Source organism: Heterobasidion irregulare (assembly GCF_000320585.1).
Source record: "Heterobasidion irregulare TC 32-1 unplaced genomic scaffold scaffold_05, whole genome shotgun sequence".
Lineage (NCBI taxonomy): Eukaryota > Fungi > Basidiomycota > Agaricomycetes > Russulales > Bondarzewiaceae > Heterobasidion > Heterobasidion irregulare.
In genome coordinates this window covers 2067353-2090356 of record NW_009258201.1, presented here as the reverse complement: position 1 = coordinate 2090356, position 23004 = coordinate 2067353, and the positions used below count along the sequence as shown (strand labels likewise).

General features: G+C 51.5%; 10 protein-coding genes across 10 annotated transcripts; 3 read left to right on the top strand and 7 right to left on the bottom strand.

Annotated features, from left to right (window-relative positions):
• Positions 1-2745: 2745 nt before the first annotated feature.
• Positions 2746-3966, bottom strand: HETIRDRAFT_316914 (uncharacterized protein; the record flags this gene model as incomplete). The annotated part of the gene is made up of 1 exon (XM_009548334.1): positions 2746-3966. One exon carries the CDS (start codon positions 3964-3966, stop codon positions 2746-2748), a length of 1221 nt encoding a protein of 406 aa, XP_009546629.1.
• A 758-nt stretch (positions 3967-4724) lies between these two features.
• HETIRDRAFT_318279 (uncharacterized protein) lies at positions 4725-5075 on the bottom strand (the record flags this gene model as incomplete). The annotated part of the gene is made up of 1 exon (XM_009548333.1): positions 4725-5075. A coding segment is annotated over one exon (351 nt), but the record flags the coding sequence as incomplete, so codon positions are not given.
• A 1158-nt stretch (positions 5076-6233) lies between these two features.
• HETIRDRAFT_318619 (uncharacterized protein) lies at positions 6234-7733 on the top strand (the record flags this gene model as incomplete). The annotated part of the gene is made up of 3 exons (XM_009548332.1): positions 6234-6356; positions 6406-7191; positions 7245-7733. The coding sequence occupies 3 exons, from the start codon at positions 6234-6236 to the stop codon at positions 7731-7733; spliced, it is 1398 nt and encodes a 465-aa protein (XP_009546627.1).
• A 533-nt stretch (positions 7734-8266) lies between these two features.
• Positions 8267-8833, bottom strand: HETIRDRAFT_427233 (uncharacterized protein; the record flags this gene model as incomplete). Its single annotated transcript, XM_009548331.1, has 3 exons — positions 8267-8479; positions 8534-8701; positions 8753-8833. The coding sequence occupies 3 exons, from the start codon at positions 8831-8833 to the stop codon at positions 8267-8269; spliced, it is 462 nt and encodes a 153-aa protein (XP_009546626.1).
• A 207-nt stretch (positions 8834-9040) lies between these two features.
• On the top strand, positions 9041-9415 carry HETIRDRAFT_317658 (uncharacterized protein; the record flags this gene model as incomplete). The annotated part of the gene is made up of 1 exon (XM_009548330.1): positions 9041-9415. The coding sequence occupies one exon, from the start codon at positions 9041-9043 to the stop codon at positions 9413-9415; it is 375 nt and encodes a 124-aa protein (XP_009546625.1).
• Positions 9416-10139: 724 nt separating this feature from the next.
• HETIRDRAFT_318792 (uncharacterized protein) lies at positions 10140-10532 on the top strand (the record flags this gene model as incomplete). Its single annotated transcript, XM_009548329.1, has 1 exon — positions 10140-10532. A coding segment is annotated over one exon (393 nt), but the record flags the coding sequence as incomplete, so codon positions are not given.
• Positions 10533-11875: 1343 nt separating this feature from the next.
• Positions 11876-12169, bottom strand: HETIRDRAFT_246812 (uncharacterized protein; the record flags this gene model as incomplete). The annotated part of the gene is made up of 1 exon (XM_009548328.1): positions 11876-12169. A coding segment is annotated over one exon (294 nt), but the record flags the coding sequence as incomplete, so codon positions are not given.
• Positions 12170-13577: 1408 nt separating this feature from the next.
• Positions 13578-13793, bottom strand: HETIRDRAFT_244306 (uncharacterized protein; the record flags this gene model as incomplete). The annotated part of the gene is made up of 1 exon (XM_009548327.1): positions 13578-13793. A coding segment is annotated over one exon (216 nt), but the record flags the coding sequence as incomplete, so codon positions are not given.
• Positions 13794-14200: 407 nt separating this feature from the next.
• On the bottom strand, positions 14201-14692 carry HETIRDRAFT_46485 (uncharacterized protein; the record flags this gene model as incomplete). Its single annotated transcript, XM_009547530.1, has 1 exon — positions 14201-14692. A coding segment is annotated over one exon (492 nt), but the record flags the coding sequence as incomplete, so codon positions are not given.
• Positions 14693-14704: 12 nt separating this feature from the next.
• Positions 14705-16245, bottom strand: HETIRDRAFT_101423 (uncharacterized protein; the record flags this gene model as incomplete). The annotated part of the gene is made up of 2 exons (XM_009548326.1): positions 14705-16053; positions 16125-16245. 2 exons carry the CDS (start codon positions 16243-16245, stop codon positions 14705-14707), a joined length of 1470 nt encoding a protein of 489 aa, XP_009546621.1.
• Between the last annotated feature and the right edge of the window lie 6759 nt (positions 16246-23004).

The following is a 23004-nucleotide window of genomic DNA, read 5'->3' as shown; positions in this document are numbered from 1 at the left end:
GGCATATGGCGCATCCATCCACGTATTCATGGACGAATTTTGTCATGTTTTGCCACCAGTAGTGTCGTTGCACCATTTCCAATGTTTTTGCTCTACCCGGGTGTCCTACCGCGGGTGCATCATGATGTGTTTTGACGATGAGTCTTCGGATGACGTCATCTTTGGGGACGCATATGTGGCCGTTGCGTCTGGTGATTCCGTCCTCATATGTCCAATGTCCCAATAATCCTCTCATCCCTTGTGGTCCTACTCGTAAGAGTTTTGCAAGAGCTACTCTTGTTAAGGCGTCGTGTTCCGATTTCGAGTGTCGGATGAGGGAGATGAGGTTTGAAGAGGCAATTTCCGTGGATTTTATATGCCGTGTCGGGGACGGTTCTACCAATGTTTCGTCGGATTTGTTGAAAAGCTTGGCCGGGAGTAAAATTTGAGATTTGTTGTCAGATTCTACCCCCTCACTTAGATCTGGACGCCTGGACAGAGCATCAGAGTGATTTGTCGATCCTGCTTTATAGCTGAGTATAAAGTCGAATCTGCTCAAATAAAGGCTCCAACGGGCGTGTCGTCGTGATAGGTCTCGCGCCGTTTGGAAGTGTTCCAGGTTTTTATGATCTGTCCAAATCTCGAAGGGGTGTCGTGCGCCTTCGAGGTAGTGATTCCAATGTTCCAACGCTTTGATTATAGCCAAGAGTTCCCGGTCGTGAACGTCGTAATTTCGCTCTGCTGGTGAAAACGATCCAGAGAGGAAAGCGACTGGGTGCCAGTCACCATCTTTTCCTTCTTGTAGAAGGGTAGCCCCATAGGCGATTAGTGATGCGTCAGTTACTAGTCGATATGGGTGCATGGGATCTGGATAGTTCAAGACAGGTTTACTGATAAAAGCTTTCTTTAATCGGTCGAAAGCTTCTTGGCATTTTGTAGTCCAGTTCCATTTCTCGTCCTTTTTGGTGAGGTCGTGTAGGGGGCGCGCGATGAGTGAGAACTTGTCAATAAAGCGCCTGTAAAAATTCCCTAGACCCAGGAAGGAGCGAATGTCACGGACTGTTCGTGGGATTGGCCAATCTTTTATTGCGTCCACCTTTGAGTCCTCCATGGCGACATGGTCTTTTGAAATTGTATATCCCAGGTATTGGAGCTTTTCCTTGTAAAACTCGCATTTTTCGGGTTTCAAATATAGATCATTGTCGCGTAGGATTTGGAAAACCTGGTTTAGGATTTTGACGTGTTCCGCCATGGTTTTGGAGAAGACGAGGATGTCGTCCATATATACGGTTATCTTCCGGGCTGTGATGAGCTCTCTGAAGATCATGTTCATCATAGCTTGGAAGGTGGCTGGTGAGTTGGTCAGGCCGAAAAACATCACCGTGGGTTCGTAAGAACCTAACGGAGTGATGAAGCTCGCCTTCCACTCATCTCCTTCTTTGATGCGTATATTGTTGTATCCCCATCGCACGTCCAATTTGCTGAAAATGATGGCCCCTTTTATCACATCCAGTAGTTCCTGGATTAGTGGAAGGGGGCACACGTTCGGGATGGTGTGCGAATTTAAGTGGCGATAGTCCTGTACCGGGCGTAGTTTTCCATCCTTTTTTCCTATAAAGAAAAATGGGGCTGCTGTTTGCGAGGTGGATCGACGGATGGTTCCTCTCTCCAGATGTTCCTTGATGAATTTTCCTAATTCATCGTGTTTTTCTGGGCTCAGGGCGTAGATTTTGGGCACTTGAGGTTTGAAGGTTGGTTTTAAGTCAATGGCGTGATCCCAGTAAGTGTGTTCTGGGAGTCGCTGCGACTTTCGTTCGCTGAAGATGTCCAAAAATTCGTGATGCGCCTTGGGAACTCTTTCCTTTAGATTGGTGACGATGATTTCGTCTTCCAGGTCTTGGTCGAAGCTGGCAAATCCTGACGGTTCGGGGGCCAGTTTCCGAATAACTGGGTCCCGGGTGGCCTGTTTTCCTGAGGGTTTGTCTGGGAGATCAGGTTCTCCCTCGTTTGGTGAAAGAGATGGCTTGTCTTGCGCCTTTCGTTTCTCTTCTGCGTATTTCCTTATGTCCTTTAGGAGCCATTTCCTTTTGAGGTATGCTCGTAGTCGGACACCAAACGTTCCGCTGTGATCGCGGAGTCCTACATCTTCCGATAGTCTTCGGAGATGTTCGAGGCGCTGTTTCTCGCGCTCATTGATGCGTGGTTTGTGCCGTGGTTCCACGTCTGATAACCGCCTACTGTATGGCGGTTCTTCCCTTGCCCTAGTGAACCCATATGGTTGTTGGCATTTCTGGGGGCACCGATCAAAGTGCACTTCACGTCGCCTCCATTCGATGGAGGGATCGTGGTATTTCAACCAATCTGTTCCCAGGATAAGGTCGTCTTTTCCTAGATTGGAGATAAACATCTGGACGCGCTCGGTATGCGTTCGTCCACTGATGTCCCGAATGGTGAGGTTCACGTCCAAGGCGGATCGGATGAGACCTGCTTTGTTAATGGTGTCATCGACGTTCCGGACGCGAATGGGGTTGTTGAGTGTATAGGTGGGGAAACGATGTCTCTTGACCCAAGTTTCGTTTACTATAACCCCTTCGCAGGCCGAGTCGATGGTTGCTTTTGCTCCAGCGTTTTGACTCCTGTTTGATACTTTCACGTTCAGGCGTATGGGGGTGATGATACGGTCGTTCATTGCTCCGATACGAATACAAGTGCGGGCATCAAACTCGGGTCGTTCTTGACCTCTCTCCTTCGCTGGTGAGGGAGAGGTCAGGAAAAACGCTCCGCGTGTCCCAAGATTACTTCTCTGGCTTCATCTTCTCCTAATTCTCCGAGTACTGCTCCGATTCGAGCAGAATGACTGACGCCTCCGTCTCCCCGTCGTCCGTTAGGTAGCATAGTGCGCTGCCCATGGTTCGTCTGGGGTCGTCCGGATGGGGTAGAGTGAGGACGTTCCATCGAAGGACCAGGTTGTGGTACCCGCTGGTTGTTGCGATGAACATCCTCTGTCTCCATTCCTCGATATATTCCCGCTTGGTTTCCCATAGCGGGTGCGTCGTCTTCTCCCTCCAAATCAACCGCGCGGTTTCCTCTCCCTGTCGTACCCAAGCGTCTTTTCGAGTTTCCTCGAACTGGTGGAACGCCTCTACGAGCGGATCGGCAGTCAGCGCTATAATGTCCTCTGCGCCCGCAGTTATAACATTTTGGTTGCTTGCCGTCAAACTTTCTCTTTTGACTTTCGGCATTACGCTTCCTGGTGGCGTCGATGTCCATGTCTACCACCTGGTTATTCATTCTTCGAGGGGCGTTTGTGGAATTATAGCGGGGAGAGATTTGGTTATGGAAACGATTCAGATAATCGCTTCGAAAGGAGGTGGAGTTGGCGAGGATGGCCTTTTGAGCGGTTCTGGCTCGCAGTCGTCCATCTATTTCGCAGGCTGTATTGATCCAGTCCTGAATAGTATCCTTTGGCTGAACTTCCTTGTCATATATTTTGTCCATGACGCGCGGGTCTAACCCGCGTTGGAAGTAAGGGACCTGCTCTTTATCGGAGATGTCGGCATCGGCGGCGATGAGAATGAATTGGTTGGAGTATTCATCAACCGTCATTCGTCCTTGGGAGAAGGCCATGAGTGCGCTTCGCGCTTTGTCGGTTTTGCCCGTCTCCCTGAACTGTAATTTGAACTTGGCTAAAAAGTCCTTCCAGGTGCCTAGATCGGTAGGTGGGTCTGCTCCTACTGATTTGAGGAGGAAGTTCTCCGCCCAAGCTCCCGCCGTGCCGTATCTCATGCATGAGAGCACAAGGGATATCTTGTCTTGATCGGTCTTGTACCGATCGGATTCTGCTGCGAAAAGAAGGAGGCATTGGAGCATGAATTTCTGGGATTCAATGCGGTTGCCTGTGTAATTGTCTGGGAGTTTGACTTTTCCTCTTCCGGGTTGTACTGTCGCGGAAGGGGTGTTTGTAGAAGTCGAAGCTTGTCCCGACATTTCGGCGAGTGGTTCGTTTCGGGTGTTGATCGGTGTTTGGTCTGGTGAGTCGGAGTCTGATTCCGAGGTTGTTTCCTCTTGCTCCGAGTCTTCGGGGATTACCGGCGCCGGTTCCCTGTATTGTGGGGCTAGTTCCCACTGAGCTTCTGTTTCGTTCCAAATATCCTCTTCTACTGTTCCGTCTTCAAGTGTGAAGTAATAACGCCCGTTTCGGTATGAGCAGTTATCGTAATTCGGAGGGGCAGTTCCGTTGTTGTCTTCGTAGACCCAGAAGTCCCCTTCGCGCCGGATAGGGCGATTGTTGTGACGGAGTTGGTTATTGATAAGTCTAGTGCCGGGTGGGTATTCCTGGCCTAGGTCTTGCTCCAGAGTGTGTGCAGTAACGCTCTCTCAATGGGGGTCTATATCCCCACTGAGCAAGGTTATGAGAGAGAGTGTGGCAGCAAGCTAGTGCGAGCAAGGTAGGGGCAGAAGAGTCTATTCTAGTGTTACGACTGCTCGTCGGTAACCCCAAGAGTAGGAGGTTCTTCCCTAGGTCACTCGTGGAGGATGTGTGGAACGGTGGTCTCGACTGTACGTGTAGCACAGGAGCCTGGAGTGTATTGCAGAGTAGCAATAGAAAGTACTGTAGGAAGACAGTACTGAACGAAGGTTCCTGTATGTGGAGATACAGGGGAACGAAGTACTGTGGTAGGAAGACCACAGTGAACGAAGAGAATAGACTGAAGATCGTCAGCCTATTCTATGGGCCTTTTATACTACTTTAGGAAGTAGGGCGTGAGAATACCGAATATGTATCTGTAGGTATTCTCTAAGTCGTCTCTCTCAATAACGACTACTCTTGTGCTTCTCCGTTGGTCTCCTTCCGGCCAGGAGAGACTAGGAGGTTCATGCCCTGCGTGTGAGTAATTTATAAGGCGGCGTTCCATGCCCGCTAATACAATAGGCCCGTGATACTCGACCAACGATAAGGTGATCCGTTGGGAGTGGATGACCAAGGTTATTATCTGTACCTTGTCTGTACGCCTCAACCTGTGAGGCCGCGTGATATTTGTGATGATCGTATCGGTATAGACCGCCGTGTAGGCCCGATAGAACGTGATCATAACATGAGCGAGATCCTCGTGCGAAGTTGAGCTCTAAACAGAGGGGTGTTCGAAACTGGTGTATTGCAGTGTCGTAGGCAGGTATTTATAGTAAGTCAAAGTGAGTATAGTAAACGCGAACTCGTAAGGTAAAGTAAATTGATATCGCGCCAAGACCGTAACATAGAAAGATAAAGAGAAGACCACGTGCAGAGGTGCTCGCAGACCGCGAGGTTCTGTCGTGCCACGGTCGCAAGACAAAGCGATATTTAGTAAAGAGGTGTAGCGGTGAGACGAGGTAAACTCTAGGAAGGTGGAGGGGCAATGGATCACGGGACCTGTACTACCCAATAAGCGCACGCGATAAAGCTCTCTGCGATATCGCGTCGCGGAGCTGCTCGCGGTGCGGTCTGTGCGGTCGATGCTTGCGAGGCGTATGGTGAGAGCTTGGCGAGGTCTTTGCGGGTGCAGCAGGCTCGAGGTCATCGTGCGATACGCGTGGGGGCTGAGTGAGATGATGCGAGGCGATGACTGGGGGGGGTGTGAGACAAGACCGCGTCGGCCCGATACCGTAATGCTGAGGTCGTAGTGGGCATCGGAGGGAATCACTCTGGGCGGCGGGGCCACCCGGCGGTCTCTGGGGTATCTCCTGAGGTCAGCATGCTAGTGCTCGTAGAACTGCGAAAAACGGGGTCCCGGCGCTTAGAGAGGTGGCGCGCTCATTATCTCCTCCCTACTGAAATCCTGACTGTCCTCAGTCAGTCCCGTGCCGTGTGACCTAGTGGCTGAGATGCACGTGTGCTGCAGAAGTCGGCTGTGCTCGGTGGAGTCAAGGTGTGGTGTGGGATTGACGTGGTGGCGTGGGGATGGTCGGTAAATGATGGTGAGACTGGCCTGAACGGGATGTCGCGGGTCGTGGGAGCGGAGGCGTGACTCGGTGGCGGATGCAGTAAGCGATGTCGGACAGACGCCAGTGGCGTGGAAAAACACGCTGTGGCTGTCGAGGTAGCCGGTCGGCGCGGGGCCCGAGTTGCTGATGTGGCTGGGACTCGTTCCTGTTTGGTCAGGGTACGCGTCACCCAAGTTCAACACACCATCTGCTCCCGTCTTCCTAGCGTCCCTTGCTCCCTCCCAATCCGGCCTTTCTCGATCGTACTCTGCTTCCGCGACAAGTCTCTCCCGATGCCATTGTCCCTCGTCGATCTCCTCGTCTCCGCCCTGTCCGACCTTATCGACGTGTCCCCCGAGCATCCCGCCGAGTTGGAGGACTTCATGACCTGGGGTCAAAACTTTGCCCGTACCCTGGTGCGTCCTCTCTTTCCTCTCTTTTCTCGTGCTGACCCCTCTCTCCTAGGCCAGCCTGGAGGCGATTCCCTCGTTTGCGCCTTCCCCGCAGCTCGCGCTCTGGCTCGATAGCGCCGAAGACACTCTCAAGACCTACGCGACCGATGACTGGTTAGCGTGGGGGGCACGCATCCTGCGGACGCGTGCAACGCGTCGTGACGAGCGCATCCAGGCTGAGGTCGCCGCCGTCGCTACTGCTCAGGCCGAGGTTGCTCGTGTCGCCGAGGCGGAAGCTCGCCGGTTGGCCGATGAAGAGCGCGCTGCGCGCGGAGTCGCTGAAGAGGCGCATCGGAGGGCTCATGATCGGGAGATCATGGGCTTGTACGTGCGTGGTTCCATCTCGCGAGAGGAGAGTGAGCGTCGTCTGGCCGAGCCGCTGGAGACGGAGTCGGGACCTAGCGTGGTGAGTGCCAAGGATCGGGTAGTGGGGCATGATGGCGACGTCGAGATGGCGGCGCCCGTTTTACGGACGGGCGACGCCATCGACTCCTTGCGGGCGTCGACCGCTGTGCTGTCCGTGCGAGGGGAGGGTCTTGTGCCTTCCGGGACTGGGCTCTTCCTTCCCGATGGCGAGGAGGAGGTCGTGGAAGTGGATCGGAAAGGGAAGCGGCGCGAGGTCGTGGATGAAGAGCGGAAGGGCAAGCGTCGCGCCCCACCTGCGTGGATGTCTGTGAAGTCCCCGGCGCAGCAGAAGGCCGAAGCTGATAGAGAAGCAGAGGAGCATGCTGTGAAACGTCAGCGAAAGATGGATGGGCGTCCTATCGTCCCTGGTCAGTTGCCTCCCGGCATGCAGCAGGTGAGCTCCTTTCCCTCTCCTTTCCTCTCCTCCTGTTCCTCAGATTTTCCTAGGCCGAACCTCCCTGCACCTATTGTTCCCACTTCGTCACCCCCTTCGTCTGTTTCCGCGTCCCGGGCGATGCGACGCACTGCCTCAAGTGTCGTCGTGATCGCAAGTCGTGCGACAGGCCCCGTCGATGGACAAAGCTCCTTTCGACCCCTTCGGACACCGCCCCTCTTCCTCTCCCTTCCTCTCCTCCTCCGCCCGTCGCTTCTTCCTCTTCCGCCCGCTTCCTTCCCGACGACCTTCGTCGGCCTGCTCGTCGCTTGGCGCGCACGGCGCGCGGTGAACTCCGGACTCGTCGGACGGTGGACCGCGACATCGAAATCCTTCGTTGGCGGATGGCTCGGACCGAGAGCGAGGTCCACTATTTGTTGTCCGAGCACGAGGCGTGCGGAACTGGGCTCGCCGAGCTGGAGCGCGTTCGCGCGTCGTTGCCGGAGGGGTCGGAGGACGAGGACGAGGATGGCGAGGGTAGCGTGGAGTTGGTGCTCGACTAGCATCTCGGACGCTTTTAGATGTAATATATAAGTTTCGATGAAAAATGTAAAAGTACTTCTTTCTTGGTTTTAGCAATATTTGTGATAAAATCGGGAAGAAACACTTGAGTAAAGTCTCGCTAGATTCTAAAGGTTGTTTGGTGAGCAAGAAATGTCGGAGATAGATTAAGACGTATCGCGTGCGGGGTTGAAGTCGTCGTATAATAGGGATCTGTTGTAGAGGTCTCGATGGTAAGCGATAACGTTCTAACTGGAATTTGAGAAAATATAGAATTTAGGGAAAGCCTCAGTAGATCATCACAGGCGTAAAACCCTTCAGTTTTGCGCAAATCCGATAAGGTTCGTTAATGCGACTTTGAAATGAAGAGGAAATGCCGGGTGCGAGAAACGTCGAAGTAACTGTGCGATATTCGCTAGTCCGAGTCTGAAGTGTAAAATAGTCGTAAGCTTTGCTGCGAGAAAGATCGGGATGCGAAAAATAGGGTATCATAGCTGGTCCTTCTCCTCCCTACTGAAATGTGGGCTGTCCTCAGTCACATCGCCCCGCGCGAGAAGGGAGGGTGGGTGGGCTCGTCGGTATTGGACACTGTGTCAATATCCTGCTGCGAAGCTTCATCCTCGGAGTCGTCCATCTTGTCGTCGCGGAGGTCCTCCTCTTCTGGATCCTCGTCCACAGTGGCCTTCATCTCACGCAGTCGTTGTGCAGAGATGTCGAGGAGTGCGTCGAGGTCGGGTATGTCGAGCTTCTTGCGAGCAAAGTAGGGGATGACGCGAAAGGCCGCAATTGGTCAGTCAAGTACCGAGCCATCTAATTCTGCGAGAATGTAAGCACCGCCGCGATTCTGAGATATAACGAGAAGGGGTCCCAAGTAGCGAGGTCGCATTTTGCAGTTTAGGGCCTTCTCGATGGCGGTGTTGCGGATGAGGACGAGGTCTCCGAGATCGAAATTGAATGCTCGAATTGTCGCCTGGTGGTCGGTCTCAAATCGGATGGCGGCTTTAACTCATGCTGCGATGACTGCGGTGCGGAGGCGAGCGAGGTCAGAGCGACGCTTTTGGAGTGCGATTGCTCGGCGGGCGATGAGGTCGGTGGTCGACATTGTCTCGGATGGTGGTGGCAGGAGGTACGTTGCTTCCGCTATATCGAGGGGCAGGAGGGGATGAGTTCCTGTCGCTGCAAAGTATGGTGAGCAACCCATGCGACGCCGGACAGTGATGCGATCGGCCCAGAAAACAAACAGTGCTGCTCTATTCCACTTCGACTGATCCCCATCGACCGCCTTGAAGAGAGCTTGTCGGACGTCGAAATGCGGCCTTTCGACAATGCCGTTGGCGCGAGAATTATACCCCGATATTCGAATGTGCGAAATGTGATACTTCTTGGCGAGATGGGTGAGAGCTTTGACGAAGGCTGGCCCGTTATCGGAAACGATCTCGACGAGGGTGCCCCAGCGACAGAGAATATCCTCGAAGATCCAGTTGGCGAGGGCGGCGCTGGTCTCGTTGCGGAACTCGGGATAGTGCGATATCGAGCATCGACCTTGAACAAGGTATCGGAAGCCTCCTGCCGTCGGCATGTGCATCGTGTCCATATACATTTTGGCGAAGAGAGGCGCCGGCGATGTGACGACTGGAGGGATCAAGACATTGCGTGTTTGTCGAATCTGGCAGAGATGACATGAGCGAATGAACCAAGCGATGTCTTGCCTCATAAGCGGCCACCAGAATCTTTCCGCGATGAGGACGCGAGTGGCGAAGAAGCCTTTGTGCGCGACGTCGTCGTGGGCCGAGGCGAGAATGGAAACGCGGTGGTCGGGCAGCGCGACAAGCTTGTGTCGGCCTTGAGCATCTTTCTTCCATAGCTTGTCCGATGATGAGCATGCACCCGCGCTAGGGTCCGAGGGAGGGATTCGGGAAGCTTTGGGGAGATACCGAACAGTGCTAGACAAGTACCGAAGACGCCGACTTTTACCGAACACGGTCGGTCCCTACCCGACCGACGACAAGCCACCGAAGGACGATTCGGCAGCACTTGGGTCAGTTCGCCCACACTTCACGTACTTACCATGACCGCACAGGAGGGTTACGATAGGTGTGTACGAGATCGGAGCCAGTATTCCGTATCGGCCGATGTCCTCCGTGAGTCGGTCGGTCCTTATCGCTTATCGTCCCGACTTCCGCATGGTCGGTCAAACGCAATCTTACACCATTGCTTGGCCACCCTGGTCGTACGATACCTCTTCTTTATTTTTCATTGGTTCTCCAACGCCTGTTCCTGCTACCTACACTCGGGCGACGGATCCCGAACGTTCGGGATTTCGACATCACTGATTACCTTTTACCTTATCACCTTCGGAACCCATATGGACATCTCACCTACCTCCTTATCTTCTCTGATCGCTAAGGCTTGGCGCCCATTCGACATCTACTCTCATTTCTTGTTTAATATTTTACTTAGGGGCTCAGTTTACTATAAAAACCTACATACAACTCTGGAATAAACCAGCTTTCGCACCCCACAGTTCAGAGCTCATTCGCACTCGTCTCAACCATCGAAATCGTCTTCATCGACTCCCGAAAACTTGTCATCCTCGTCGTTCGGCCTCATTCGCGTTCGTACTCATCTCTTCGCTCGTACCCCCATCCTCCCTCGTCTATTGTCAGAGTCCCGTGTGGCTCTTGAAGCACGTAGTTGTCGGTCGCGACACTACCTTCTCGTTACCGACCGAATCCCCGACACGACCGACCGAACGTTCGGTCGGTGTTCGGCGCAGTCCCGAAACCGTTCGGGCGCTATAATCTCATACTCCCCGTTGCTTCTCAGTACGCCATCGATTTCTAAAGTCATCACTAACAATTCCTTGTGTATTAGATACTAGCTCCAGCACCCCCTGCATTAGAGGTTGTTTTGGTGTTGTGCCCGGCACTTAGAGCCACCTCTAGCGTATCACCGAGGCAAGGAAGAATTCAGCGCAGTATCGGAGGAATGTTGTGTACTCAGCGTCGGATAGACCGCTCGGGCGTGTGAGGTCGGAATGCCATTTCCTAACTGCTACGATCTGGTCGTCCGCAGATATCGCTGTGCTGGTGCGAGGAATGTCGGAGTAGTTGAGAGGTGGAGGGATGTTATTATCGATGTCGGTGATGGTGTTCGCGAGAATGGTGAGGCACTGGCGCGCTGATGGCGGTGGTTGAGGGTTGTTTATTTGGTGCATAAAGCTGTAGAGGTTGTTGATCCAGTCTTCGAAGTCGTCGTCAGCCTCGGGACGGTCGCCTGGCTGCGGCGGTCGACGGGAGAGACCATCGGGTCCATGTGAGGCGCCGGGAACGTGGACGAGGGTAAAATGGAATGTGAGGATGGCGATGATCCAGCGATTAATGCTCGCGCTTGGTTCGAGATCTGGATTCGTTAGCATTCCTTTTATATATCTCGCGTCCACCTCGATGACCAAGTTACGGATCCCGATGAGGTACATCTTGAGAGCTCGGAGAGCACGAAACAGGCCGTAGAGCTCTAGTTTTGGCTGCGAGAATCTTGACTCGCGGTCGTTCAGGGTGATGGAGCCGAATCTGGTGTAGTACCGGATTCGCGGATTGTCGAGGTCGCACTGGCAGAGGTGGAATCTGACCGCGAGGTGCGAGGTGTCGACTGCGAGGATGACATTGGCCGGTGAGGAATAGTCGATCGGGCGGAGGGCGGGCGAGGAAAAGAGTGCTGATTTGAGATCGTCTTGTGCCGCGATCTGTTCAGGGCCGAAGATAAAAGGGAAGTCTTTTCGAGTGAGCATTGTTAAAGGGTGTGCTCGATGGGCAAAGTTACGAATGAAGATGCGGACGACGCCGATCGTTCCAAGGAATGCTCGTACTTCCGAGAGATCGCGGCAAGGTCCCCAGTTGACTATCTTCTCAACTCGAGATTCCTCGGGAAGTCGGCCCTCGTAAGTGCAGCAGTGCCCGACGACGATGATCTCGGGCGCGCATAGCGTCGCCTTATGACCCGAAAATGTCCCGCCGCAGTATTTCATGCGCTGGATGACTCGATTGACGCCTTGAAAGTGTTCCCAAACAAATCGCCTGATGCCAGGATTGTCGGGGTGCGTCTCGTAACCGCCGTCAGGTGTCTCGTATCACGTGGCTGGACCTCGGAGGGGAACATCGTCGATGAAGGGTATTGTTGTGTCGGGAATCTCGGGCTGCAAGATGTGAGTAACATCATCATGGAAAATAGGCACCGAGTTTGTCCATCCCATCGGAAGGGTGATGAGGCGATGTGCTCCGAACAGGGTCTGGAATGTCGTGTAATTGCGTGATTTCTCGTCGAGACCTCGTTCGTCGTACCCGACGTAGAGATCGAGAATCCCTCCGCAAGCGCGACCTGCAAACTGCTCAGCAATTTGATCGGTATACGGAGGCACACCTGAGTGCTGTATGGTGACCGTTGATACGCTAGAGGTGGCTCTAAGTGCCGAGCACAACACTAAAACAACCTCTAATGTAGGGGTGCTGGAGCTAGTATCTAATACACAAGGAATTGTTAGTGATGACTTTAGAAATTGAAGGCGTACTGAGAAGCAATCGGGGAGGGTGAGATTATAGCGCCCGAACGGTTTCGGGACTGCGCCGAACACCGACCGAATGTTCGGTCGGTCGTGTCGGCGATGTGGTCAGTAACGAGAAGGTAGTGTCGCGACCGACGACTACGTGCTTCAAGAGCCACACGGGACTCTGACAATATACGAGGGAGGACGGGGTACGAGCGAAGGGACGAGTACGAACGCGAATGAGGCCGAACGACGAGGATGACAAGTTTTCGGAGGTTGACGAAGACGATTTCGATGGTTGAGACGAATGCGAATGAGCTCTGAACTGTGGGGTGCGAAAGCTGGTTTATTCCAGAGTTGTATGTAGGTTTTTATAGTAAACAGCGCCCCTAAGTAAAATATCGAACCCGAAATGAGAGTAGATGTCGAATGGGCGCCAAGTCCCAGCGATCAGAGAAGATAAGAAGGTAGGTGAGATGTCCATATGGGTTCCGAAGGTGATAAGGTAAAAGGTAATCAGTGATGTCGAAATCCCGAACGTTCGGGATCCGTCGCCCGAGCGTAGGTAGCAGGAACAGGCGTTGGAGAGCCAATGAAAAATAAAGAAGAGGTATCGTACGACTGGGGTGGCCAAGCAATGGTGCAAGATCGCGTTTGACCGACCATGCGGAAGTCAGGAAGATAAGCGATAAGGACCGACCGACTCACGGAGGACATCGGCCGATACGGAATACTGGCTCCGATCTCGTAAACACTTATCGTAACACTCCTATGCGGTCATGGTAAGTACGTGAAGTGTGGGCAAACTGACCCAAGTGCTGCCGAACGTCCTTCGGTGGCTTGTCGTCGGTCGGGTAGGGACCGACCGTGTTCGGTAAAAGTCGGCGTCTTCGGTACTTGTCTAGCGCTGTTCGGTATCTCCCCAAAGCTTCCCGAATACCTCCCTCGGACCCTAGCGCGGGTGCATGCTCATCACCGTGTTGAGCGGTTCGAGGCTGTGGACGATACGGAGTTTGGTCCCGGTCGCGGTGCTGTTGGTCTTTTTCACAACCGTGAACCAGCGAGATCGGTACGAGGAGTTCGAGGGCTCGTAAACGCCGGCCGCGATCTTGGTTTTGATTAACTGGCAGACCTTATCGTAGATTCCTGGCGGGATTGGCATATTGCGCTGGACCCACGGTTTGTGCTCGATAACAGGCATGCTAACTGGGGGAAAGAAATCCTCGCGGAAACGTCCGCATTCTGAGTCGTCCCAGGCAAACCCGAGATGTTGAAGACACATGAAGTGGTGCATAAGTTCGCGCTCTGCCGGCCAGAGGAAGTCGGAGGAGTGTACTTGGTTGATCAGGTCGTGTCGTTCGGAGGTATATCGTCCAGTCGGTTTGAATGGAGGGGGGTTGGGCGTGAGTGTTGGTAGGTCTGCAAGGGGGTCACCTCGAATGTTGCGGACGATGCGAAATTTGTCGGGAAGGTCGGCTAGTACCGGGCGGACTTTTAACGCTACAGGCTTGTATTTTCTTTTGGCCGCAAAAATCGCGACTGGGCTAGAGAGATTCAGTGGTGACGTCGAGTGAGGCAAAATGGGAACCGAGCGGCGAGAAGCAATACGAGATAGAGATGTAGACGGGGGCGGGAGAGAAGTGGGGGACGAAATAGAACCAGGAGACGTAGCGCGGAGAGACTTATAGAGGAGAGATGGAGAGATGTTTTTGAGGGCTTCGTGCCGCAGATTGCAGGCTGAGAGATAGGCGAGACTAATATCGAGGAGACGAGGTGAGCGCGAGAATGGAGAAATGGCTTCGATATGAAAGGAGTTCTGGGTATATGGGTCTTCAGCAATAACCAACGTGGCCTCTCCTTGATCGTCGATCAATTCCTCGAGTCCCGAAAACCCGAGTTGTCGCGGTAGAGAATTCTCGGTGGGCCTCATCGAACCGTTGGGATCATTGCCTTCCGTCCGGTGTTCGGGTCACTTATTGTGATCGTCTGATCTTCATTGGCAAAATTCTTGACGATGCTCTCAGTGAGAATGTCGAAAGGTCGACCGAGGAGCACATCGTAGGCGGGGTTGCGAATGATGTGTACCTGGAGGTAAAAAGTGATATTGCCTATTAAGAAGGGGACGTTACGCGCGAGACCGAGGGATTTGTCGATCTCTCCGTTAGCCGACTGCATATTGAGGACGACCTCTGGATCGTAGATGAGGGCAAGCTCGTTGCAGATACCATCCGACATTGCTATGACTTGTGAGCCTGGGTCGATGACGCACTCGACAAGTTGCTGGTGGTCGACGAGGGGTATGATTGATCTTGAAGCAGAAGATTCTTTAGCGACGACGAGCGGTTGGGGAATCTGACCGGGTGAGAGCGAGCTGAGATATTGTTCGTAACAATCGGGCACCACGAGAGATCCCGGCGGAGGTGTCTCTAGTTAGTGGATTATGTGCGCGAAGGAGGAGACTGTCGAGGTCGGTGGGTCGAGGTCGTCGATCGCGTAGGGGAGTTCCGCGTCTTGGTATAACGTCCTGACTTGATTCGGGTCTTTGGGAGGTGTCCTTCTTGCCGATGTTGCCTCGCGAACTTGAGATCGTACTTCCGGGGCGAGCGAGAGGAGTTCGCGCTGAGTAAGCGTCACTTGTGTCGACATTGCCCGGTTATAGACCTCGGAGGCGATTTTCTCATCATAGATGGGTGCCGTCATCTTGTATGCCGGACCGTCTTTCTTGACTACGGAACCGTTGGGTAGTACCCCGATGTTGCGATCGCGAGGCGGCGCGTAGGTGGCGTCGGGGGCGTTGGCGAATGGGTGTACTGGAGGTTCTGCCAGCGCCGGTGCGCGAGGTCTTGTCGAGGCTGTGGCTTGGTGGGCTGGCGCTTCTCGAGGTACCACCGGGGTAGGAGACATCGAGTGGCGGTTGTCGACCTCGGGCGTATCTTCCCAACTGTCGCGGTCGACCTGGGCCTGGGCTCGCGTCCTGACGCCTCCTCGGGTGCGTAGCGCGAAAAGCTCGCGTTCAAGGCTTTGAATCCTCTCGACGTCCATTAACTGGTACATGGCAGTTGCGTCGAGGAGCGAGGGAGAATCGTGTCGGGAGGTGATGCTGACCGATGGTGCTGGAGGGGAGTTAACGGTGAACATCATCGAGCCGGTGGCGATCTGGCCAGGGTTGCGACGGTGCCATTCATCGACGCGATCCTTGAGGTTGTTACCCGGGATTTCTCGCGGTATGAATGCGCCTGTTGATAATACGATCCTTCCTTCCGTGTTCTTCTTGCACTTCCCAACCCTGATATATTCAGCAACCTCACCGCATTCACGTACGAAATGATCGGGTCCTCCACAAAACATGCAGCGGTCCGAGCCACTGGGATCACGACGCGCGCGTGGTGGCTGTGACATTGTCGAGACTTGTGCGGGCTGGTTTGCGAGTGCTTTGACGAAGGTTTCCGCGATGCGTTCGAACATGGTGGCGAGGTCCTCGGTTTTTATCGATGGTTCGGTCTTTGTTCCGCGAGTCGCGCGAGAACTGTCGGAGGAGGCAAGTTGAAATGTCGACGAGGTGCCATGTAAGATAAATCTCGCGGCGTTGTGAATGTCTTGTAACTGGTACGGGTCGTCGGGAAAGTGATCTGGGAACTTGAGCTGGAGGCGTTGCGAGATGCGGCCCCATAATTCGGGCTGAAATCCGCGGGTAAAGGCGCGACCTTGTTCGGCGGTGGAGATGCGATCCTTGCTGAGGAGGAAAGAGGTGATCGCGAGGAACTGGCGGTAGTACTCGCCTAGATCGCTGAGTGATAAAATTCCTATTCTGCTACTTTCTCCGACCAACTTGTCCATATCTGCCACTGACCATTTCCTCTCTTCTTCTGATCCTGGGTAGAGGCGATAAACTGCCTTGCAAAAATCTTCGTAGGATGTTGCGGCGTTGGTGTACTCGGCCAGGGTTTCCCAGAGCTCGCAGGTGTCAACATTGAGGAATCGGCAGGCGTGTTTTATGCGTTCTGTAGTGTCGACGACCGTAGATCTATTGAAGTGGAATTCGAGGTCCGAGAAGTATCGTCAGAGTTCCCGAGGTTGGCGAGGGTCGAAAGTGGGGGCGGTTCTATCGCCGCGGGCTGGCATGGAAGGGGTAGTCATAGCGCTAATGTGAGGCGGGTGTGAAGGGGTTACGAGTGGACGCGATATTGAGAGTAGAGTGGGCGCGGGAAAAGTCGGGGTGGAGTTCTCGGGAGTGTGACTAAGCGATGAAGATATCGAGTGATGGTGGGATAAGATCGGGGATGGCGGAGTGGATTCTAGCTGGGCCAGATCGAGCGATGGGGAGATGGGTGTAAGTTGAGTCCAATTTGGGGATGGAGGAGGTGTTAGGAAGAATGAAGTTTCGAGTGGGGGTGAAGGCGATAAAGGAGTCGGCGAGTTATCTGAGTCAAGAAGATGATGGTGGGAGAGGTGGTAAGGCACGATGTCAGCGTCCGTTGATGAGCATGCACCCGCGCTAGGGTCAGAGGGAGGTATTCGGGAAGCTTTGGGGAGATACCAAACAGCGCTCGACAAGTACCAAAGACGCCGACTTTACCAAACACGGTCGGCCCCTACCCGACCAACGACAAGCCACCGAAGGACGTTCGGCAGCACTGGGGTCAGTTCGCCCACACTTCACGTACTTACCATGACCACATAGGAGTGTTACGATAAGTGTTTACGAGATCAAAGCCAGTAGTCCGAATCGGCCGATGTCCTCCGTGAGTCGGTCGGTCCTTATCGCTTATCTTCCCGACTTCCACATGGTCGGTCAAACGCGATCTTGCACCATTACTTGGCCACCCTGGTCGTACGATACCTCTTCTTTATTTTTCATTGGTTCTCCAACGCCTGTTCCGTCTACCTACGCTCGGGCGATGGATCCTGAATGTTCGGGACTTCGCCATCGCTGATTAACTTTTACCTTGTCACCTTCGGAGCCCATATGGACATCTCACCTACCTTCTTATCTTCTCTGATCGCTAAGACTTGGCGCCCATTCGACATCTACTCTCATTTCTTGTTTAATATTTTACTTAGAGGCTCTGTCTACTATAAAAACCTACATACACCTCTGGAATAAACCAGCTTTCGCACCCCACAGTTCAGAGCTCATTCGCACTAGTCTCAACCATCGAAATCGTCTTCGTCGACTTCCGAAAACTTGTCATCCTCGTCGTTCGGCCCTGTTCGCGTTCGTACTCGTCTCTTCGCTCGTACCCCTCGTCCTCCCTCGTATATTGTCAGAGTCCCGTGTGGCTCTTGAAGCACATAGTTGTCGGTCGCGACACTACCTTCGCGTTACCAACCGAATCCCCGATACTACCGACCGAACGTTCGGTCGGTGTTCGGCGCAGTCCCGAAACCGTTCGGGCGCTATGATCTCACACTCCTCGCTACTTCTCAGTGCGCCATCGATTTCTAAAGTCATCACTTACAATTCCTTGTGTATCAGATACTAGCTCCAGCACCCCCTGCATTAGAGGTTGTTTTGGTGTTGTGCTCGGCACTTAGAGCCACCTCTAGCGTATCACCGTAAATAGGCTGAGATCGGCGTCGAGTCCGAGGTTACTGAAGCTGGCGATAAGTTCTTGGATCTCGTTGCGTTTGGCGGTGGGTCGGGAAGATCGTCGGAGGTCCCTCGGTGGAATTTTGAAAGTCAACCCCTCACGGTGGGCTCCAAAATGATGTGCTTGCAATGGCTCTGCGTGCGAAAACACAACACAAAACACACCACTAAACACAGGGTAGGCGGGGAGCTGACTTCACTACAAATATCGAGGGACCCTTTGTAAGTTGCGAGACGGGGCGTGATATACGTACTACGAGATATCGAGTTTATCTGGAGAGGTGATGCAAGGTCACGCGACAATACTCTCGTGTGAGATGGGGGACCGTGGGTTAAGGCGCGAGTGACCGAGTCAACTTGTGGGCAGCGACGAAGGCCCTGACAATAGCGGCGATGAAGGCAACGAGTGCCAAATTGAGCGAGTACGATGTTGGTGCGATGCGATATGAGCGAGATCCTCGTGCGAAGTTGAGCTCTAAACAGAGGGGTGTTCGAAACTGGTGTATTGCAGTGTCGTAGGCAGGTATTTATAGTAAGTCAAAGTGAGTATAGTAAACGCGAACTCGTAAGGTAAAGTAAATTGATATCGCGCCAAGACCGTAACATAGAAAGATAAAGAGAAGACCACGTGCAGAGGTGCTCGCAGACCGCGAGGTTCTGTCGTGCCACGGTCGCAAGACAAAGCGATATTTAGTAAAGAGGTGTAGCGGTGAGACGAGGTAAACTCTAGGAAGGTGGAGGGGCAATGGATCACGGGACCTGTACTACCCAATAAGCGCACGCGATAAAGCTCTCTGCGATATCGCGTCGCGGAGCTGCTCGCGGTGCGGTCTGTGCGGTCGATGCTTGCGAGGCGTATGGTGAGAGCTTGGCGAGGTCTTTGCGGGTGCAGCAGGCTCGAGGTCATCGTGCGATACGCGTGGGGGCTGAGTGAGATGATGCGAGGCGATGACTGGGGGGGGTGTGAGACAAGACCGCGTCGGCCCGATACCGTAATGCTGAGGTCGTAGTGGGCATCGGAGGGAATCACTCTGGGCGGCGGGGCCACCCGGCGGTCTCTGGGGTATCTCCTGAGGTCAGCATGCTAGTGCTCGTAGAACTGCGAAAAACGGGGTCCCGGCGCTTAGAGAGGTGGCGCGCTCATCACCGCGGTCGAGGGGTCTATAGGTTCACATGTCCTTCCCCTCGTTTTCAGGCTGTACCCCTGACTTTTGGACTTCGCCACCTGGCCTCTCGCACCCGACCCCCTCTTATCAAATACTACTCTAGCAACTTTGACGCACTCCCTCTTGTCAACCACCGTCGCACCCTCTGAAGTGGTACAGAAACATTGTCCTGTATGACGTAAAACTGCAGGGGCCGACGACGGTTTGACTCCGTTGGGCCGGTAACCACTGCCACAATGAGACAAGGGACTCGGCTCTAGAATGCAGTCCCCACGTGGTTTGTAACAAGGTGGTGTATTATGACATCCGTACTCAAGGGCTATCGTGTCATGACTCGACAATAGGCAGTGAGAATTTGTGCCTTACGTATTACTTTCCCATGCGCTCTATAACCCGGACTATACGCATTGCTTATGTTTTTCTTGAACTCTTACTTACCGTCTCTGGCACTGATGGCCTAGAGGGGGGGTAATGTTACGAAATGTCTTGCTTATGCCTACTTACTTTTTCCCACCGTCTCGACAAGGACACATAGGACCTTTCTCCCGACTCTACCTCGCGTCCCCGCTCCACCAATACTTGGTCCATGCTCTCGCTTGTACATATTTATAGATACTGAGGCACAGTGTGGAAGCCTTAGGCTATCCACTTCTGTCCAATCTAAGAACTGCTGTTCACACAGTCTTCTCTGATTCCAAGACACCAGTCTGATCAGCCCCGATCATCCTCTCAAACCTCCTTGTATTGTTTGTGGCCTAGGATCTCCTCGTCTCAAACAGCCGTTCGTGACAATAGTAGCCACAGGAAGTAAGCAAGCATCAAGCTCTTCAATGAGGGTGGCACATATAGAGGGTACTGTCATAAGGGCATGTGGATATGTTATAATGGGCGAATACAAAAGGTCAATTCCTGAGTTTTTGGAAATATATGAGTCAAGCTTATAGTCAATCATAATTCAGTTGTGGGTCAAGAAAGGCCCACCCAAGATTATTGGCATATAAAGAGAGTTGGAGGCTATTAGAGTGCATACCATATATAAAACAAAAGGAGAATCAAGAGAGGCAAAGGATAATTTAACCCAATAGAAGGTAGAGAAAGGCAAGCTAGTTATTTTGACACCAGGCACTGTGGAAACAATAGAAGGTGGGAACAAAAGTGAAACCAAGTGACTAGTGGAAACAGATAGAGCAGTAGCAGATATAGCTGCTAATAGAAGCAAAAAGAGAGCCAAGCAAGTAGTAGAGGCAGATAGAACAGTAAAATTGGGAATAGATGGGATAGATTAGACAAAAGCAGAAATAAAAGTGAAGTGAAGCATAGTAAGGACTGTAGAGCTCTCTCTCCTTTCTAATGCCAGACTCAAAGGAATTGATTATAGAAGAGGTCAACAATGGAGTCTAGCCAATGTTATGAGAGAATCTCAGATTAATACAAACTGAAAACTATCATCAATAAGAGCTTGTGTGGGCATTGGCTGATTGAGGGCAGGGCCATCAAGCAGGCAATACTATACAAGGCTGGGTGTTTGAAAAGATATAAGAGGTGTGGCATATAAAATGTTACTGCCTAATTCATCATCTTCTAAGAGGATACTGGACAGCAGCAGATTAGGCAAAGGCATAATAGCTGTAACACAGCCTCATATAGTAGCCTTGACCAGCTTTGTTGTACCTATAATAAGGCTGCAGTATAGAGGTATTAGGAAAACTGTTTGGACAAGCACTGGCAAGGTGACTAGCATGTAAACAATAGTATTTGAAGCAATCTTTATTTGCTGACAGATCCTTATGCTCAGAATTGGTAAGTTTTGCCAGATATGCCATTATGGGGGTAGAGACAGTTCCATGTAGATTTGTTGGTGGCACACAGGGGTTGTAGGGTGGAACAGACTGTATAGTCATATAGAGGTGGGAGTGCTTAGTGTGGATGCACTCAATTTGGCAAATTCAAGCATTGTTGAGGTATTTCACAACTATCAGCCAGTTATTTAGAGACAAGGAGGATGTAAACTTAGCAAAAATAATTTTAGCATAGAGTTCAACATTTATCAAGGTAGTAAGCTGTCATTGAAAAGCATCATTCAGCAGCCAGTTCATGGTTTGGAAAAGCTGAGAGTTTAGAGTGTACAGTCTATTAGACTAGTCCTAGAAAGGGTTGTTACCTTGCTAAGAGATTAGGATATAGGAGCTTAGTCAGTTTTGCCAGTCAGATTCAAGCCATGCTTTATAGAATTCAGCTATAAAGTCACCAAACAAGAGTATATAGAAGTGAGCATTGTCAATGGTGAACCACATTTGTATGCTCAGGTCCTATATACCTCACTGTATCTTTTTTACCTAGTCAATGTCTAGGACAGACTTCTCCTCAAAATAAGTGATTACATATTGCTCCTAGTTAGCTAGTATATTAGAAGTTATAGACCTAGTAGTAAGGATAGGTACTTTAGAAATAGAACTCTGTTTGACTAAGATATAATTAGAAGGCATATGGGGTAATTAGTGGGATAGAGAGAATGACAATAACAATAATAATGATGATAAGGATAATAAGGATAAGGATAATAATAAGGATATCAACAATAAATTAGAGAATGGTGAGGATTAGGGGTTTATAGGAACTAGTAGTTAAGCATCACTTATAGATAGTAGTAGTGCTGATACTAGAAGTATGAAAAAGTCTTTTTCAAATGGTGTAAACGGTAAGGAAGAGAGTTCAGAAAAGTTGGAGGCAGCTAAGGATGGCAAGGATATGTTCATAATTAGAGTGGTGGTATTGTGGGAACATAAGGAACAAGTGATGACAGTACAAGGACACGCAAAGGAGGAACAGGAATGAAGAAGAGGTAGATTAGGCAAATGAGATATTGAGTTAATATTTAAAAAAAGTGGAAGAGTGCAGAATAGTACACAATACTCAGAGGGTTTAGACAGGGAATAGGAATAATAGGACAATGTTGTGATGTTATGAGTCTAAGGGAAAGATGGACAAAAGAATAAGAAGTAGCAAAGAGAGGGGAGTTTGGAACTGCTATAAGTAGGTAAGGTGGTTGAGTACTTATGGTGAACCAGTAGATATGTGATAGCTAATAATAATCTAGATATTGAGGGTAAGTGTCAAAGTGAGTATAGAAATAGAGTGGTAAGTATGTACAAGAGCATGGCTATAAGTAAGAGATATATGACATTTCCAGAAAAGGATAAGAAGATATGTGGATGGTATTAAGGTGTTATGTAGTAAGCCTCAGGTTTACAAATGGTCATCAATAATTATCTATGACTATAGTTGGTGTTATGATCATGACTTATCGGGCCTTTACGGCAGTCTATTCCGGTACAATCATCACAACTGCTAGGCGACCTCATACCCTGAGGCATACATAAAGGTACAGATATCATCTTTGGTCATTTACTCCTAGCAGATCATCCATCGCTGGTCGAGTATCACAAGCCTTGTTGCAGTGGGCATCCTTTCCCGCCTTACAAACTACTCACACATGGGCATGGAGCTCCTTGTCCTCTTAGTCAGAAAGAGACAAGCAGAGAAGCAAAAGTAGTCATTCTGAGAGAGAAACGACTTAGAGAATACCTACAGATACATATATGGTATTCTCACGCCCTTTCCTAGAGTAGTATAAAAGGCCCATAGAATAGGCTAAGGATCTTTAGTCTATTCTCTTCATTCTACTGTGGTCTTCAAACCACAGTCTTTGTTCTTTCTGTATTCTCACATACAGAACTTCGTTCTTATTGCCGTCGCTGCAATATACATTTGGCTCCTGTGCTACGCGTACAGTCGAGACCATCATTCCACTCTTCCTCCACAAGCAACCTAGGAAAGAACCTCCTACTCTTGGGGTTACCGAACAAGCAGTTCGTAATACTAGAATAGACTCTTCTGCCCCTACCTTGCTCGCACTCTATCTTGCTGCCACACCCTCTCTCACAACCTTACTTAGTGGGGATATAGACCCCCAT